Below are 17,770 nucleotides of genomic sequence, written 5' to 3' on the forward strand. Positions count from 1 at the left end.
TCCTTATTGAATTGGAAACTCATTTATGATTGTAATATTATTCTATTTTTACTTTATATGAAGATAGTCCAGTCTTAGAAAGTGAATAATCTTTATCATGTACTACTTACTACTGTGGATCCATGAAATATTCATTCCTTTGTCTCTCCATGGAGGAAGGACCAACTGTCCTAAGCTAAGGAGCATTACCCTTCTACAAAAGAAAGTTTTCACAGATCTAGATTAGAGAATTCTGCCTATATGTTTGTGTAATCATTTTTAAAAGTTCCTCTTTTATTTGTGGATTGAATAACACAGTTTAAATTTTTGAATAACGAATTATTTCTTGATTGCAATATTTCTTTTTTTTTTTTTTTTTGGACACTACTCAAAAGCATGCTAAGTATTTCTTTGTTCTTACTATGTCATATTTCATTACCTAATTCCTATGGTATTATTGTCTCCTATACATTAGTAAAATGATTTTTTCTTTCAGTACATTGGACCTCTTTTCTTCAGTTAACTTGAATTTACAATATCATAAATGAACACATAATGTTGGTGCTTTTTTCCTTGACCTTCAGTGGCACCCATGGATAGTAACATGAATAGTAATCCTGGCCACATGGGCTACATTCTGAAGGTTATTTGCTTATGGAATGCAGACAGTGCAAACTTCTAGAACTCCTTCCATGAGAAGGGTTCAAGGATGTTTAGACATCCTGGCTGAAGCTATTGAAACATTATTCTCTACAAGGCCAGTGGCATACCCCTCTGTTTCCAAATTTAGAAAGGTGGTTGGACCAGGCTGTAAGGCTCAACCAACAAAGTAGATGATATAATACCAGAGGGCAAGCTGTCGATGTTTAAACAAAGCCTGTGCCTGACCCTTAATGTGAAAAGTCATCATTATATTTGTATGCTTAAATGAGAAAATGCCTTCCTATAAGTTAAAATCAACCAATCAGCCAGTCAACTAATCAACAAAAACTCTTCTCTAAACACAGAACCCAGTATGATGAAAGAGCTAGACCAGATGACTAGGGAATTTTGAAATTAGCAGCACTTTTTCTGACATTTGCAGAATTAAGCAAGCCCATGGCCACATGCAGTCATGCTCCCAGCCACATAAATGGCCATGGTTCTATTTGCTCTCCATGACTAGGAAGCAAATCAGTTTAGGATAGAAAGTGATATCCTAAATAAAGAAGGTAGATGGATGGAAGTTATTTTCTAATACACAGTCCTCTTGAACTATTACTTTCATCAAGGAGAGGGAAATTTCAAAGAAAATGCTATGTAAAAGGTAGACACAGTAATCACCGCTTTATGTATTTCCCTAGTTGAGAAAGAAGGCTTGCATAAGCATAAACAGAATTGACAGGTGTAGCAGACCTTTTCTTCAGCCTCGACTAGAATGTCCCTATCTGCCCTTCACCCTCCCTCAGCCCTCAGTTCATCTCATTGTTTTTTAACCCGTCAATTCAGGTTTCACTCCTCTGTGCAGCTTTCCTGGACTGTCTTAGCTGTCTTTCATCTGCCCTTCCTCCTCCTGATTTCTCTTGGATCTATGGCCTCTGGCATCAAATCACTCTTTTCTCAACTTAATCACGTATTAGTGGTTCAGTCCTTCCCCTAACAGGTTTCAAGTTTTTTGACAGTCAGGCACCATGTCCTAACACTTCTTTGGTCCCCTTAGCTCATTTCTTCCAGTGTTTGGCAGAGAGCTGCACACGGCAATCTCCTAATAAATACTTGTAGAATGAATGAACAATTGAATTTCCAGGCAGGCTTAGCTATTTGGTCATATAGACGGTGGTACCCTGGATAGATTTTTATTTCCACTTACCATGTTTGCTGGGCAGGAGTATGAACATCCCCCACACTCTCGAGTCAGTGAGATTCAGGATGAGACACTGGTGCTATGCATCCCCAAAAGAGATGGATGATTTTTACTGTGAGGCCAACTCACTTAAAACCATTGAGAATGGCCACTCCTGGATATTAGTGCATTCTCAGCACTTAGTCTTCTATCTAATTAGTTGAAGTATATTCAGTTAGTAGCTCCGAGACTGTCACTACTAAGAAAATTTTGCACAGCAGTGTAGACTTAATATTTTTCTCAGGTTGCCTGGATCTTTCTGGAACAATCTGGAAACGTTCCGAAAATTTTTTGTTAGCCGCAGAATGTTGCTTCATTCCTATATCAATCTTACAAGTAGTGTTTGAGGTTAGATTTGCCAACTCTTTCACATTTACTAAGAGTCTCTGTCTGGGAAATAGCTGATTTCCCAGGAAGGGGTTTTAATATTTGTTTGTTTATTTGCTTGCTTGCCTCTGGAGTTGTCCATCCAGCTACCCTGTTCCCTAATACTGATAACTTTGTCCTGGAATTGAAACAATAGAGATGACAATATAGAAATGTGTGTAACCAAGCAGCAATACCAGAAATTAGATGCACAAATCCCTTTTAGAGTGATCATACTGGGAAGCAATATCTTTATAAAAACAATGCTGCTATGGCTTAGAATTCTTTCAGAATAACACAGATGGCAAATCAATGGGGTGCTAGGTACAGGTTCTTTTCTACATGCTCAGTGGGGCCAAAAGATCTGTCTTTTATTCCAATGTCCATTTATTCAGCAAGTTTTCACTAAGTGTTGGCTCTGTGCCAGGCATGGGTCTGGCTGCTGGGTCCTGTTCTCCTGGAGCCAACTTTAGGGAGCTTTGGAGGGGAGAGCACCCATCAGCAGAGGACAGTGGCTTTCAGTTTTGGAAACAGACAATTGTCATGGAGGGCCATGTGTAGAGAATAATGTTGGTGATCAAATGGGATCATACTTTTTTTTGGCCAGTCAACCTTGTACATGTGAACACAGAGTAATGAGATTGGGTTTCATCTCCACCTTAACACCTGATCCCACGGGAAGTTCAAAGCTGGTCTTGGGAGTGATTCCAGGTGTGCCAGAGCATTAGAATCAGAGACTACTTTGAAAATCATTATTCACTTCAATACCTAACTTCAGGCATTTAAAAACAATATTTTTTTATTTTTTGCGTCTTGATATATTTTGGTAAGCCCAAATGGGATATTTACTGCCTCTTTTTATTTTTCTTTCAGAAAAATATTCGCTTTTGGTAATCACTGCAAGTGAATAAAGACTTAATTTCTTTTTTCCAGGCATTAACTTCAATATTATCCCATAAACTATCATGAATGAACCTTGTGCATATTAAAGATCTCACATAACTTGAGATGAAGAGCCTTTCATTTGGCTGGCAAATGAGGAAGTGAACCAGCACAAGCTCTAGCAAGTTTTCTCCTAAATGATGTGATCCTTTTTTTAAATTCAAAGAGTGATTCCAATTTTTTGTCTTCATTTAGATCCCTTTTCTGCAATAGCATTGTTCTGGTGTTTTTAATTCACATGCTAACGTTTTTTTGTGTCATTTTACCTTTAGGTATCAGACAACCAACCATCCAATGTACTTTATGCTTTCTAATTATATTACTTCTTTGTAATGATCTTTGTTAAAAACTAATATCACTGGGGTGCCTGGGTGGCTCAATTGGTTAAGCATTGGACTCTTGACTTCAGCTCAGGTCATGATCTCCTGGTTCATGAGTTTGAGCCCTGTTTTGGGGCTGATAGCACAGAGTCTGCTTGGGATTCTCTCTCTCCCTCCCTCTCTGTCCCTCCCCCACTCTCTCTCTCTCTCTCTCTCAAAAAATAAACTTTTAAAAAAATGAGAAGAAAAAGTACTACTATCACCACATATTTCAATTTTACGACACAGCCATTATAAGATACAACATTGATTTAATAGATTTGGAAAAGAAAAAGACTTAATAAATGTATATATTTACTGTAGGATGAATCCTGACTTTAGAAGTATCAAGGTGCAAGGGACGCCTGGGTGGCTCGGTTGGTCTAGGGTCCAACTCTTGATTCTGCTCAGATCCTGATCTTGAGGTCCAATTCAGGCTCTGCCCTGAGTGTGGAGCTGGCTTGGGATTCTTTCTCTCTCCCTCTCTCTCTGCTCCTCCCCTGCTCACGCTTTCTCTCTCTCTCAAAAATAAATAAATAAACATTGAAAAAATAAGAAGTATCAAGGTATGAAGGCATGTGCCTTTTCATTAAGAAAATATGATCGTAGGCGCCTGGGTGGTTCAGTCAGTTAAGCATCCGACTTCAGCTCAGGTCATGATCTCAAGGCTTGTGGCTTCTTGCACCATGGTGGGCTCCATGCTGACAGCTCAGAGCCCGGAGCCTGCTTCTTATTCTGTGTCTTCCTCTCTCTCTGCCCCTCCCCCGCTCATGCTCTGTTTCTCTTTCTCTCTCAAAAATAAAGGTTTAAAAAATTTTAAAAAGGGGTTTCAGGATGGCTCAGTCAGTTGAGCGTCTGGCTTCAGTTCAGGTCATGATCTCACAGTTTGTGGGTTCAAGCCCTGCATTGGGCTCTGTGCTGACAGCTCAGAGCCTAAAGCCTACTTTGGATTCTGTGTCTCCCTCTCACTCTGCCCCTCTCCCACTCACGCTCTTTCTCTGCCTCTCAAAACTAAAGAAATGTAATAAAAAAATTTTTTAATTAAAAAAAAGAAAATGTGATCAATTAATCAAATGCCTCCAAACATGATGAATTCATGTCAGCTGTTGATATTATTTCCTTACATACATGATTGTTGTTGCTGCTGTGGTTAATTTGGTCACATGAGCCAATGTTTTCCACAACTGATTACTATGCTTGAGGAATTCAGAACTGGGTCGCAATCAAACAAGGTTAAGTGGTTAAGTGAGGTTTGTTGAGAGTCACATATACTTTAATTTCATGTGCTTTTCGGTCTTTTTAAAAATCTCATCAATTGTCCCAAGTTTTGTATGACTTAAAAATTAATTTAAAAAGGCAATTTATATCAACCATAGGTAGAAATTATTTTATGCCAAAGAGAATGTGTAGAATCATAAGAATCTATATATTCTATAATCTCTAGAGTTCTCTCCCTGCATTCCAGATTTTACATGTGTCCCCCTAAAATCCCAAGCTTGTAATAGGAGACAGAGTTTTTCCTCTACTTTCCAGGCCCTCTTCTCTGGGAACTTCAGTTATTTAAAGAACCGTTTTTATGGTTTTACAAAACGTGCTATTTTCCCATGACCCAAGGACAAGTAAAATTCTGTGTTGGTAAATCTCCCTTCCGTGAGCTAGGGGAGAGTGTCTGGTGTTCTGGTCTGTGGTCTTCAGATATGCCGTATTCTGAAGACCCCAAAACAGATGTTTTTCATCGTCACTGTAGTGACTTTTAAATAGAAAAAAAGAAAATACGACTTATGTATTGTATTTTTTGTTCTGTTTTGTTTGAAAATGTTCTTTGTACGATGCCTTGGCTTTAAGATATGTGTTGTGGAACTAGGCACAACCCAGAACAGTTGCATATTCTGTTTCCCTTCTAGCAGTAGAACCTGTTTTTCCATAGTAAATAAGAAAATTAGATCTTTCATTCTCATCCAATTCAACCAAATTCAAGCAGGAACCTTTTTTAGAATTTAAGATGAGGATCCAGCATCTTAACTACATTCTCCAATCTATGGGATGCCAGGACCAAAGCTACTTTTGAAAGGAGGGAATCATAAAATTTGCCCCTTGTCAATTATATTTTCTAGAACTTCAGTAAAGTTGAACATTTATGTACAATGAAGTGCCAATTGGGAAGTAATTGCTATTTGGAAATAATGTGGGATCATCCAGAGTATCATTTCATGGTACTTTGAAGCACTGCTTTAATATGTGGTGCCTTAATAGTCTAAAATAATTGTGAATGTCACTCCAATTAGTTTTAACATTTAGTAGACTCTGAAACTACTGCCCATCAAATTTCTGCTCAACAAATGGCTTCTCTTTTCACTTTCATTTTATGCAAATATGTAAATATTCTTTTCTCAATTATTTTGCATTCTAAACAATTAATTCACTATGCAGAGTGCACAAAGCAAACTAGCAACCACAAAAACCTGTATAAAATGTTCATTTGACTCAAAATGGTTCCAGCTTCTAGTTTTTAGTTAAAGAAGCTCCTTCCCAGGATTTGGTTCAGTTTTAAAAGTTCATTTTCAAGAATTTTGACAGGACTGGGGCACCTGGGTGGCTCAGTCAGTTGAGTGTCCGACTTCGGCTCTGGTCATGATCTCACGGTCTGTGAGTTCAGGGCCCGCGTCGGGCTCTGTGCTGACAGCTCAGAGAGCCTGGAGCCTACTTTGGATTCTGTGTCTCCCTCTCTCTCTGCCCCTCCCCTGCTCATGCTCTGTCTCTCTCTCCCTGTCAAAAATAAACATTAAAAAAAAATTTTTTTTTAAAGAATTTTGACAGGACTTTAAATCAAGATCCTTTACATACTTCAGTAAATAAAAGCCTTCGAATAGGTTACAAGAATAGAATACTAAATAATGAATTAAATGCATTACAAATGATACAGAAAAATCTCAAGGTATTTTATTTTTGGTTATGTAAAATTTTTATTATCTAACAATCTTCTGGAATAGCTCAGAAATACCTATACCTCCCCAAATGCACGGTTTTGTGGAATGTTAATGGATGTTCCAGGAGAAAAGGATTGCAAAGTGAACAAAATTTGGGAAGGGCTAACTGCTGTATCATTTTTGTCTCCACCCCTCAGTGCCAGTGTCCATTAGCATACAGAAGTCTGCGATACCCCTCAGTAAGAGCACATCCATACAATATAATAAAATACATTTGACTTTATTTAGCTTAGCATTTTCCAAGCTTTTTTGACCCCAGAAAGTTTCCTCTGAAGAATCCAAATCCCAGTGGTCAGTGAATCCCCTCTTGTATTTTGAAGACATGACATCAAGTTTCTTGACATATTACATTAGTTATTTTGTTAAAAAGTAATAAAACATATTCCTGTTTGGCAGTTTTAGAAAAGAAATCTCAGGCTAGTAAATAATCTTTGTAGTAAATATTCTAATAGACTATATTATGTATAATTATATATAATATGATATATTATAATTATAATTATGATATATTATATAAAAACGTGCTATTTTACCTTTTGTCAGGAATTTTTAAGCACTTTAAAATTAACAGCCATGTACATGTATTTTCTGTGTCCTATTTTATATAGTCATAAGTTTGTTTTGAAATTCACAATTATTCTAGTGTTTTAAGTACAAAGATTATTATTTACACCGACATTAGTTTTTACGCTTTGAGAAAGGAGGGGCAGAGGTTCAGATAACACTGAATGCCTATTTAAGCATCTAAAATTATATAGACCCTTTGAAATTCAGTTTAGAAAAGGAGAATATTCAGTGCCTCTGCACATGAACACTCTAAAGCAATTTTGTTTTGAATTTTACAAATGTGTTTTCATAAATATTTTTTTTAATTACACAGCATTTGGCCAATACCAATATAATCATGAGGAAATGCTCACAAAGTTCCTAAAATAGATATTGGTAAACTTAGTAAGTATGACAAACTGATTTATCTTAATTAATGCAGTTAGTGCTGTCTTTTGTCTCCTAAATATAAAAGGGGAGTTAGTCACAAGGTTTTGGGGGGCAGGAGAGAACAAATTCTCTTTTTTATGCTTTTTTTATGCTTATGTTCAAATGACTGTGGCATGCAAATTATATCTGACACTGACTTTAGTTACAATAACTTTACAATAACTTTAGTTATTTATTTACTTTTCTCTTTGGTCTGTAATACTGAGTTTAATCTTTCAGGTACCGAGTCTTCTAAGGCTGACTCATCAGTTCAGGGTGTTTTGTGTGTTCTCTCTTTTTTCAGCCCTCTCTTTTTGCAGGAGACTTCTCTTTTGCAGGACAAAGTCCTTTTCTTCTTGACTTTTTCTTCCTATTTCTTGTTTCAGATGAAGAGGAAGCCTCCACGCCTAGTGCCGTGCCTCCAGGTTAGGATGATTCCAACTCCTTAACCCCACTTTGTAATTTATTGTTAATTGACAATAAAGAAAAAGAAAAGGCAGAGAACCTTGATGAGACAGTGTGCAAAGCGGGGTCACCAGCATTTGCCTCTGCCAACACCAGCAGGGAAAACTTGGGCTATAATGGTGATTTTTTTTAAAAATGAAAGGAAACTTTCTTTGTGAAATAAATAAGATTAGTAAATCTTGGGTATGAGTTTTAAGGACAAAAATGTTTTTCTTTCATTTCCAGCTATATGTCCTTGTTCTTTAGATATTTGAATTCTTTTATTTTATTATTGTTCTTCTACTAATCTTCCAAACAAGCTGACTTCTATTTTTTTTTTCCCAAGACGATTTCTAGTTTTTTTTCCCCATCATGAGGAGAGACAGGGTTTAGGGGAATCCAAGAAGGTTGGAGTCAGCTGTCCATTTTCACCCCTTACCCTTGTATCATCCGAATCACACTTTCCTTTCAGGTGTGGGTAGTCGGGCCCTGGAAAGAAAAGATTCAGGTGAGCGCTCGCCTGCAGTAAGGCGTCCCGACCCCATCCTAATATAGTCACTAATGACCTCATTTCTTGAAGCTGTTTTAATTCTAATCTTTGTTTTATTCTGTTTGTAGCTTTTTTTAAAAAGCAATATTTTATTACAAATCTTCTTACAAGAAAACTAATGTATTGAGAAATGATTAATTTTGCATGACACACACACACACACACACACACACAAATACAGGAATTTAGCCACATATATCACAGATTTGTTTGTTTTATTGTAGATATCATTTTTTAACATTTAGCAAATACAAAGAGATCAAGAAACTGAAAATCTCCATATTTGGGATATGCTAAAGTTAGAGAATAATTCACACTTCTCTAGAACTTTATTACAGTTTGTAAAAACCTCCAAATGTATCTTGTCAGCAGTCACTACAATTTTGTGAGGTCGTACATTCACTCGACAAATTCGTGTTAAGGGCTCACTACAATCCCACTGTGGGCCTCTAAAGGGACAGGCACTTTTGCAGGCACTTGTGGGTATACAAAGGAACAAAACAATACAAATTCCTGCTCTCTTATTCCAAATATGAATGGCCATAATTCATTCTTACCATGAATATCACAGACATTCACATGCACACACACACACACACACACACACGTAATCATGTAACTACATTGTATAACTTCATTGTGAAAATGATGATTTCTAAGGATAGCATGATTGATACCTGAAAACTAAAATAACTAAATGTACATTTCCTTCTTTTCAAGAAACATTAACAGAGAGTTGGCAACCCATGCATTTTTTTTTTCCAGTTACTAAGTGGCTGAAACTGAACTTCTCTGCGTTTAGCTCTTGGAGACAGAGGGAAGGAATGTCTACAGTTCTCTCTCCTGCCCTCCTTGCTGGAGTTGACCACTGATTAATACCAGCCTAGCACTTGGAGTGCAACCTAAAAAATGAAAATAAACTTCACTTTCAGCTTCTCTCTCTTCATGGGAAAGCCTCAGAGTTGATTTTTCTTTTTCTGTTTTTCCCCCTTTGCAGGATGCACCTAGTATTCTTGGAACTTGTGCCTGCTGGTCATGATCCGTTACTTAATTGTCAAACTACCGCCTCATTTATGCAAATCCAGTGGAATCATCTAATCATATAAAAGCAAGGAATCTAGAAATATCAGGCTAGGTCTGGCCCTAGCCCTTCTCAGTTGACCAGCAAAGTGATTTTTTCCTTTAGTCTTTTCCAGTTCTGTTGTTGTATGGACGTGGCACATTATAGTCATTCACCTATTATGACACAGTTCTGCTTTAATATACTTCCCATCATTATTTATCTGTTAGGGGACAGACAGGACGGGGAAACTCTGGCTGCCAACAAACACAAAGTAACAACCTACCTGAAAAGTTTTACTATTTCTAGGAATTAGAAAATGTTCTATATGGAAGAGGCACCCCTTGTAAGAATGGGAATCTGTCACTCTACTGATGGCTCCAGGGGAGATGGATGGAAAGAATGATGTTATATTTATCCAGGTTTATTAGACAAAGAAAAGCTTCAGCATTGACAAGAATGACAAACCCAGGTAAGTCTGCCTAAGAAGGATCTGGCCCTGAAATGATCCTTTCCTTTCTTTCTTCTCAATAGAATGGTCTCTTGGCGAATCGCCTGCTGCGGAGGAACAAGACAAGCAGAACGCCAATTCCCAGCTGTCCACCCTCTTCGTGGAGAAGCCTCAAACAGGATCAGTGAAAGTTGGTGAGTGCCAAGCATTAAATCTTGCTTTCCTGTTGAAATGGAGGTGAAATTCACACCGCATGAAATTTACCATTTTAAAGTGAACAGCCAGTGGCTGTTCGTACACTCAGTGCTGTGCAACCACCACCTCTATCTCAACATTTTCATCACCCCAAACAGAAACCATGTACCCCACTAAGCAGTTACTGCCCATTCTCCGTCCCCTACCCCTCCCCAACCCCTGGCTAATCTGCTTTGTCTCTATGGATTTCCCTGCTCTGGATATTTGGTGTAAATGGTATCACACAATATGTGACCTTTTGTGGCTGGCTTCTTTCCAATAGCATAATGTTTCCAAGGTCCATCCAAGCTGTAGCATGAGTTATATTTCATTCCTTTTTATGGCTGAATACTATTCTATCATATTTATATACTAGATTCTCATTTTTCTAACCTGAAACGGAGAGTGAAAGCTATCATTTTAGGAACCTTTAGCACACAGTTGAGTTCCTAGACTCAGGAGTCAGATTGGGTTCAAATCACTTTCCTCATCTGTAAAATGGGGATACTACCTGTGAGGTGCTTTGAACAATGTCTGGTGTATCTTAAAGCTCTGAGCCAGTTTTGCTGTCATTCAGGCATACTCATTCCATAAGATGATTACAAATCTGCACACACACCATATGATAACAAGTAGAATCTCAGCAGAAACTAGTGAGTGGGATAGAGGGTTCACATTGGAGACATTCATTCCAAAAATATTGATTACACACCTCCTGTTTTAGACACTGTCCTGAATACTAGTATAACATGTGAGAATTCAGAACTTACAATATTTTTAAAAATTTATTTATTTATTTTGAGAGAGAGAGAAAGTGGGGCAGGGGCAGAGAGAGAAAGAGAGAGAGAGAATCCCAAGCAGGCTCAGCACCATCAACACAAATTCCAAGGCAGGGCTCCACATAACAAACCGTGAGACCATGACCTAAGCCAAAATTGAGAGTCAGATTCCTAACCAACTGAGCCACCTAGGTGCCCCAGAACTTACAGTCTTAATGGGAGGAACAGACAATGAGAAATTAAACAAACAGATAATCACAAAAGCCAAGTGCCATGAAGGAAATAAACAAGGTGGTAAGTTAGAGAGGACCTAGTGGTCCAGGAATTTTCACAAAATAAGTTTTTATAAGGAATATATTGTGATCAGAACAAATGAGCCACCTAGCTGACTGGTTATATTCTAAAATGACCTCTTTCAGGTCTAGAATATAGAAGTACATTGCATGTGGATGGAAATATTTGTTCCCCTTGTATTTCTAGAAGACACCAAAGTACTTGGCTGGATGCTAGGCTAGAATTTTTATGTCCTTAGGGCCCAAAAATCAATACAAATGGATAAGTAGTTTTATTTCAAAAAGATCAATTTTATTTAGTCACATTTAGTCATGTAAATCCAGACTTCCCATCATCTTGCCTAATAAAGAGGATGGAAAAAATCCATACATTTGTGAGGCTTTCCATTTTTATTTCATTTATGCATGATAAAGCCAAACAAAAATTATTTCCTTATTAACCCATTGCTCCTTTTCTGCCTCATAACTTCAAAAACAGAACAAGTTGGAGTACCCTAAGAACTCCTAGGGTATGCATAAGAAATCAGGGCACCAGTCACATCACAGCCTCTGCAAGGCAATCCTGTGTAACTCCTTCCAGCTGAGAGCAAAACTAATGGCACTTTTTACGCCACAGTCTGAATTGCTTGTGCTTTTTCTAGGTGAAAATATCACCTTTATAGCCAAAGTCAAGGCTGAAGACCTTCTTAGAAAACCCACCATCAAATGGTTCAAAGGGAAATGGATGGATCTGGCCAGCAAAGCTGGGAAGCACCTTCAGCTGAAGGAAACCTTCGAAAGGCAAACCCGGGTATGGCCCTTATCTCCTGGCACTGGGTTCAGTTCGGTCATTCCTTCTGTGTCATTTTGAGGTTCAGCTTTGAGAGATTTCAGCCCCAGAAAATTCTCTAGAGTTACCACTCCTAGTGCCTATACTTGAGCCTTGTTGCCCTGCTGTGCCAGAGGCTGGGGAGCACATTGACCCCCTCCTATGTTGACAGCACTGTGCTGGAGCTCCCAGATAAAAAACATTAAGCCAATGCTGAGGAATTTCAAAAATACCTGAGATGTGATAGCTTCTGACCATTGGCAAGGTGGGGCTGAAATATGCCGGATGCATTTTGTTGCAGATGTACACATTTGAGATGCAGATCATCAAGGCCAAAGAGAACTATGCAGGAAACTACAGGTGTGAGGTCACCTATAAGGATAAGTTTGACAGCTGCACATTCGATCTTGAAGTACATGGTAAGAAAGTCTTCTTGTCTGGATAGATGTGTTTTTTCCCCCATGGGATGTGAGGGGATAGAGGAGAAGAGGGTCATTTAATACTATGAGATTTTGAAAATAAAGTTTTCTTTCAAACTGTGTGTGTTTCTGATTGTGGTAGTCTCAGCAAGCCTGCTGAGTTAAATTGTTATGAAGCAATTTAAAAATGGAGTTTCAGGGGATTTTACTACTAGGTACCTCTTGTCCATGCTATCTGTATTCCTTCAATCTTCTGGATAAGGGCTGATGCCATTTGTTCTTCTACTGAATGTGCCTCTTTCATTGGGCCAACTTATTCCCACTCAAGTTTGGGGGATAATTTCATATGGTACCAAGGATGTCAGGATACCCAGGTGGAAGGGAGGATTTCTCTTCTAAGGACTAATGTCAGATGGGGAATTTCTCCATCCATATGTTCTGTGTGCTGCCCAGAGTGAATTTAATAGGGTAAATGTAAATGTGTGCATGTAGATTAGGAAAAAACCACTTCTATAAGTATACAAACAGAAAGTTGACTTGGCGGCAAAGATCATAAACTTAAGATGAATCCAAAGTGTGATAAAGCCACAAGAAACAAAGCTGGTATAATTTAATACTGGGCTATAACAAGTGGAATAGGATCTAGGCTTAGAAAATAACACTACTCTCGCAACATGCTACTTGTTCCACATTTAGAGTAATGTCTTTGGCCATGGGTACCATACATCAACCTGGTTCTCTTCTGGAGTAAGGTACCCAGCAGGATGAAGAACCCAGAAACCACACCCTAATCAGCTGAATATGGTGTGAACGAGGCCAGGCATCCATAACAGATAAATAGGGGAAGTGCTGTCACACGAAAGTGTTTCAGACAAATTAGAATCTAAAGGTAGGAGTTATGAGGAGGTGAAAAAAAATTTTTTTTTACTTAACTTCAGCATGAGTTCTTTCATTAAAGCTATCTACACAGCCTGGAAAGAGTATGAAACCCCATTTCAGGAGACGCCAAGTAAAGCCTGGGTGATCATGGACGTGCTGTAGAGATTTCTGTATCATGTGGGAATCTGGTCCTGAGCAGGGCCTCTTCAACCTGGCCAGGAATCTCTGAGAATCACCTGAAGGGATTTTGAAGAGTATCAATTTCTGGGTGCCTGTCCCTTATCTGGTGAATCAAAATCTCCAGCAAGGAGATCAAGAAGCTGATTTTTTTTTTAAATTCTTCAGGTAATTCTAGTGGAAAGGCAGGTAGAATGACAGCTAGATATGGTACCTCCTGTGGTCCCCACATCAGTTCTGTGTGAGGGAGGATGAGGTATGATGCCTCAGCAGCTCAGCCATCCAGGAGGAGAGCCATCCCCCACTCCACCTGGCGTTCCTTCCATCTGAGGAATTCCCACAGCCTGGAAAGGAACTGAGCACAAAATTGCCTTCTTAATGGGTATTTATTTTATTGTTTTCTTTCCTTTCAAAGAATCTACTGGGACTACTCCAAACATTGACATCAGATCTGCTTTCAAGAGAAGGTAACTTCAAAAGGGGAATGTAGGTAGCTTTGGTATAACGTGCAAGTGCAGGGTTTTCAAACACATATTCCCTTCCTCCACACTCTTGTCTTCCAGATGAGAGCACCTCTTCACTCTAGTCAAACATACTATGTATCCAAAGGTTAGTGTTCTAGAAAAGCTGTAGGTTTAATTTCAAATCAGATGTATACTGATCATTTTTTAGATTATTCTGGTCATAGTGAAGCTCTATTTTTTTTGAAAACACACTTTTAGTCTCTTCACGTGTGACTTTGTCCTTAATTACATTATTTTCCACCAAATGTCCAAAAAAGATGTATAATGATATAGCATCAGTTGAGTGATGTCAGAAAACTTTTATTTATATTGGTTTTCATCTAGAAATTGCTTATGGAGCCATTCTCCACAATTAAGTAGTGACTTATTGAAGTTAGCACTATTTAAATATTGGATTATTAAGTGAAAGACCACTGAGTCCACTAGAATAAAGAATACTGTAGAAAGGCAAAATATAGATACCCATTTGATTTATTTTGCAACTGCCAAGGATGAAAAATTGGGGGCTGGGGGACATGGAAGAAAAATGAAAAACAAAAAAAGTTCCAGTCTACAGGAAATGTAACTAGCCCCTTCCAGACATTATCTTACTCTCTGTATTTAATTTTTCCATAGTGTAAGTTCATTAATGAGAGCAAATATTTTGTCTTCTTAAGACTGAATCCACTTAGTTTTGTTCATAAGGAAAATCATCCCAACCTATCATAAAGCAATGATTTAGTCTGTTAATAAAAGGCATATTTCTCTCCTAAATTATGAATAAATGAAAATTTTAATTACTTAAAATATATTTAATGTTACCTGATCAATAAGTTGTTATTTTTTTTAAGTCATAAGTTCGAATCCTATTACTTTCCTTCCACCTTTCCTTTCTCCATGATCAGCAAATGCGTAGGTCTAAAACTATGCTCACCCTATGAGCATAGTTCTAAGAGAGGGAGACATAATCTACTAAGTTTTGTGCTTTAAAAGAATAGAAATGTGTTTTCTTCAAAAGGTCTTCTCTAAATACCTGCTATTAAAGAAATTTTGGGAACACATTATTTGAGTTTAATTCTTATAACTTACGTGTTATACACACTGTTTTTAAACCCGCAGACTCTTTTCTTAGAAACCATAACTAACATTTGTAAAGAGCAGGAAACAAAATCTTCATTAAAAAATTAAACATGTAAGTAAATATGTAGTGCCATTTAAATGTCAGCTCCATAGCTTCTATTTAGAGTTTCTATGAAATCATGAAGGTGGCTGCATGCCTAATTTAAGATGCATTTCTCTATAGGAAAGTATTCCTAGTAAAGGGATCATCAATAATTCAAAGTCAAATTTTTGAAAAATACATTTGAAAAGGTATAAATATCAATAAGAAAATGAAAAGTTTGTAATGATTTCCCTTTAAAACAGAAAGGAATGCATCTTTTAAAAAGCTCTGCACTAGTTCCATTTTTGTTATGTTGGTATCACATTATCTGATTCAACTATTGATGGACACAAAGAAGTTACCTTTGAATATAAGCTCTGTACTTATATATTTGACACTGGTATACTTCGTTCTCCAAGCCAATCTCTGACATCAATAACAGAGATCAGCAAAAGTCCTTTGCTTTTTACACAGGTATGTTTCTACAGCCCCCAAACTTGGAAAAACAAAGTACTTTGTGTTGCTTGGCTTAAGTGCATTTGTGTTACTCTGTTTTAACACAAATCCAAGCAGTTTTATATATGCAATCTACAAAAATGTGTCTTCTGAAATCATAGAGTAACACAAGCTCTTCATGTTTACTTTTCCACAAGTACATACCCCAAAACTTAAAATGTCACTTGTGTGAAAAGAAATAGTTTGTGTTGATTTAGTCCCATGACTTGTGTGCCAGTACAAAATTGCATATACGTTATATGTAGAGTGTTTGGGGGAAACTGTTGTGTATATGTCTCAGCATTAAACCCAGATTTGCTTTTTTTTTTTGTTAATGACAGTGGAGAAGGTCAAGAGGATGCAGGGGAGCTTGACTTTAGTGGTCTCCTGAAACGTAGGTGAGAACCGAGCGATGGAGTGAGGCGCTGTGGCCTGGAAATCTTTTAGACACTCACTGAGAGAAGTCAAGTTTAAAGTGGATGTTTTTCGAAGAATTTCTCATTTCTTAAAACGTGTTTCGCTTATAGAATATAACACAGAGTCAACTAAGAAAGAGACAGAGAAACCACTGCATACTAATCTGCTAAAGATTTTAGTTGATGCTTTTTAACCTTCTTTTTAAATCTTTCATGAGTTTCACATGTTTTCTTAGTTGGGGATGAGGAGATCTGAAAACTGAGGCAGAAGACTTAAATACCTATAAGCCTCTGATTTCTCTAATAATTTCTATCATTTCAAGCATGATCAAATAACTAGAGCCTCTATTCTCCTGCCTTTGATATTTTACCAAAAAATCAGTTCAGTTTCACAATTTTGGTAAAAGTCTGCAGGTGTATGTGTATATATATATATATATATATATATATATAATGTATATATATATAATGTTTTTAAAGGAAGACCTATTTTAAAATAGTATTTGTGATTGTATTTCATCAAATCTAAGACACCATTCATTTTAATATATGTGTTTTATAAATCAGCAATCAATGAAAACATTGCTCCAAAGTGTTTATTATGACACACTATTGAATATAGGATACATCCTTATTTTAAAAATGTTTAGAAGTCAAAAAATATGCATTTTAGAGATAAAATAAATTAGTAAAATAGAAATAAATGTTTAGTATTATCAGTCACACTCCCTAACATTGTTCTCTTACAATAAAATTTATAGATTTCATTATGGATATTCAGTACATAATGATTTTATAGGATTTCTCCCCATATATGCATATACATAATCATATAATGTATTATGTGTTTTGTATAAAGCTATACATATTCAGATATTTATTATAGCACAACTAAAAGAAATTTATATTTGCTGAGATTTTATTTACCTACCAAATGTGCAAATAAATCATAAAACTATGATTCTAAATTAATAATATATAATATTGATATCAGTTTTCATTAACTTTTCAGGTTCACTTTTTATTACTTTTAGTGCTTTCTATGGTTACTAAAGAAATGTGTATAAATACACTTCACAACAAATTACAAGTAGAATAAAATGGACTTGTGTCTGTTCTCAGTTTAGTTGGATGGCTTTATTCAAGTCCTTATGAATGAAAAATTCCCCCAGGTCTAAAAGTTGAGGTTGAGAACAGAAATATTAACAGTATTGTTATTGTTAATATTTAATAATTTAATAAATATTGGTAATTTATTAATTACCAGTGGATATTAGCCAATCAAGAGACGTTGGCAGTATCAAATATACCTTTCCCTCTTAGGCTACTTCAAATAATCATTAGTCTCAATAATATCTATTAATTCCCCAAATTTATTTAAAGCAATAGTATATGAAGTGACCCTAAATGAAACTTACCCTTCCTCACTTTACAGGTGAGAAATCAAAGACCAGACCTATCAAGTAACTTACCCCAAGTCATACAGCTAGAGACAGGGCAGGGACCTAAATCCACGTTTTCCTCTGAGGCAGCTCATTCCATATAAGAAATACCACACTGAATCTACTTTGGAAGTTGGTGCTTCAGTTTATAATACAAATTGACACTGT

At 36.9% G+C, this 17,770-nt stretch overlaps 1 protein-coding gene across 1 annotated transcript in view; it reads left to right on the top strand.

Annotated features, from left to right (window-relative positions):
* MYBPC1 (myosin binding protein C1) overlaps nt 1–17,770 on the top strand; it is an 80,708-nt gene that overhangs the window by 8,506 nt on the left and 54,432 nt on the right. Inside the window, exons 3-8 of the mRNA XM_047867344.1 lie at nt 7,877–7,915; nt 10,079–10,189; nt 11,943–12,091; nt 12,411–12,528; nt 14,000–14,051; nt 16,086–16,142. Coding sequence (XP_047723300.1) covers nt 7,877–7,915; nt 10,079–10,189; nt 11,943–12,091; nt 12,411–12,528; nt 14,000–14,051; nt 16,086–16,142 — 526 coding nt within the window. The remainder of the gene's footprint in view (nt 1–7,876; nt 7,916–10,078; nt 10,190–11,942; nt 12,092–12,410; nt 12,529–13,999; nt 14,052–16,085; nt 16,143–17,770) is intronic.

The sequence above is a fragment of the Prionailurus viverrinus genome, chromosome B4 (genome assembly GCF_022837055.1).
Source record: "Prionailurus viverrinus isolate Anna chromosome B4, UM_Priviv_1.0, whole genome shotgun sequence".
NCBI classification, from domain to species: Eukaryota; Metazoa; Chordata; class Mammalia; order Carnivora; family Felidae; genus Prionailurus; species Prionailurus viverrinus.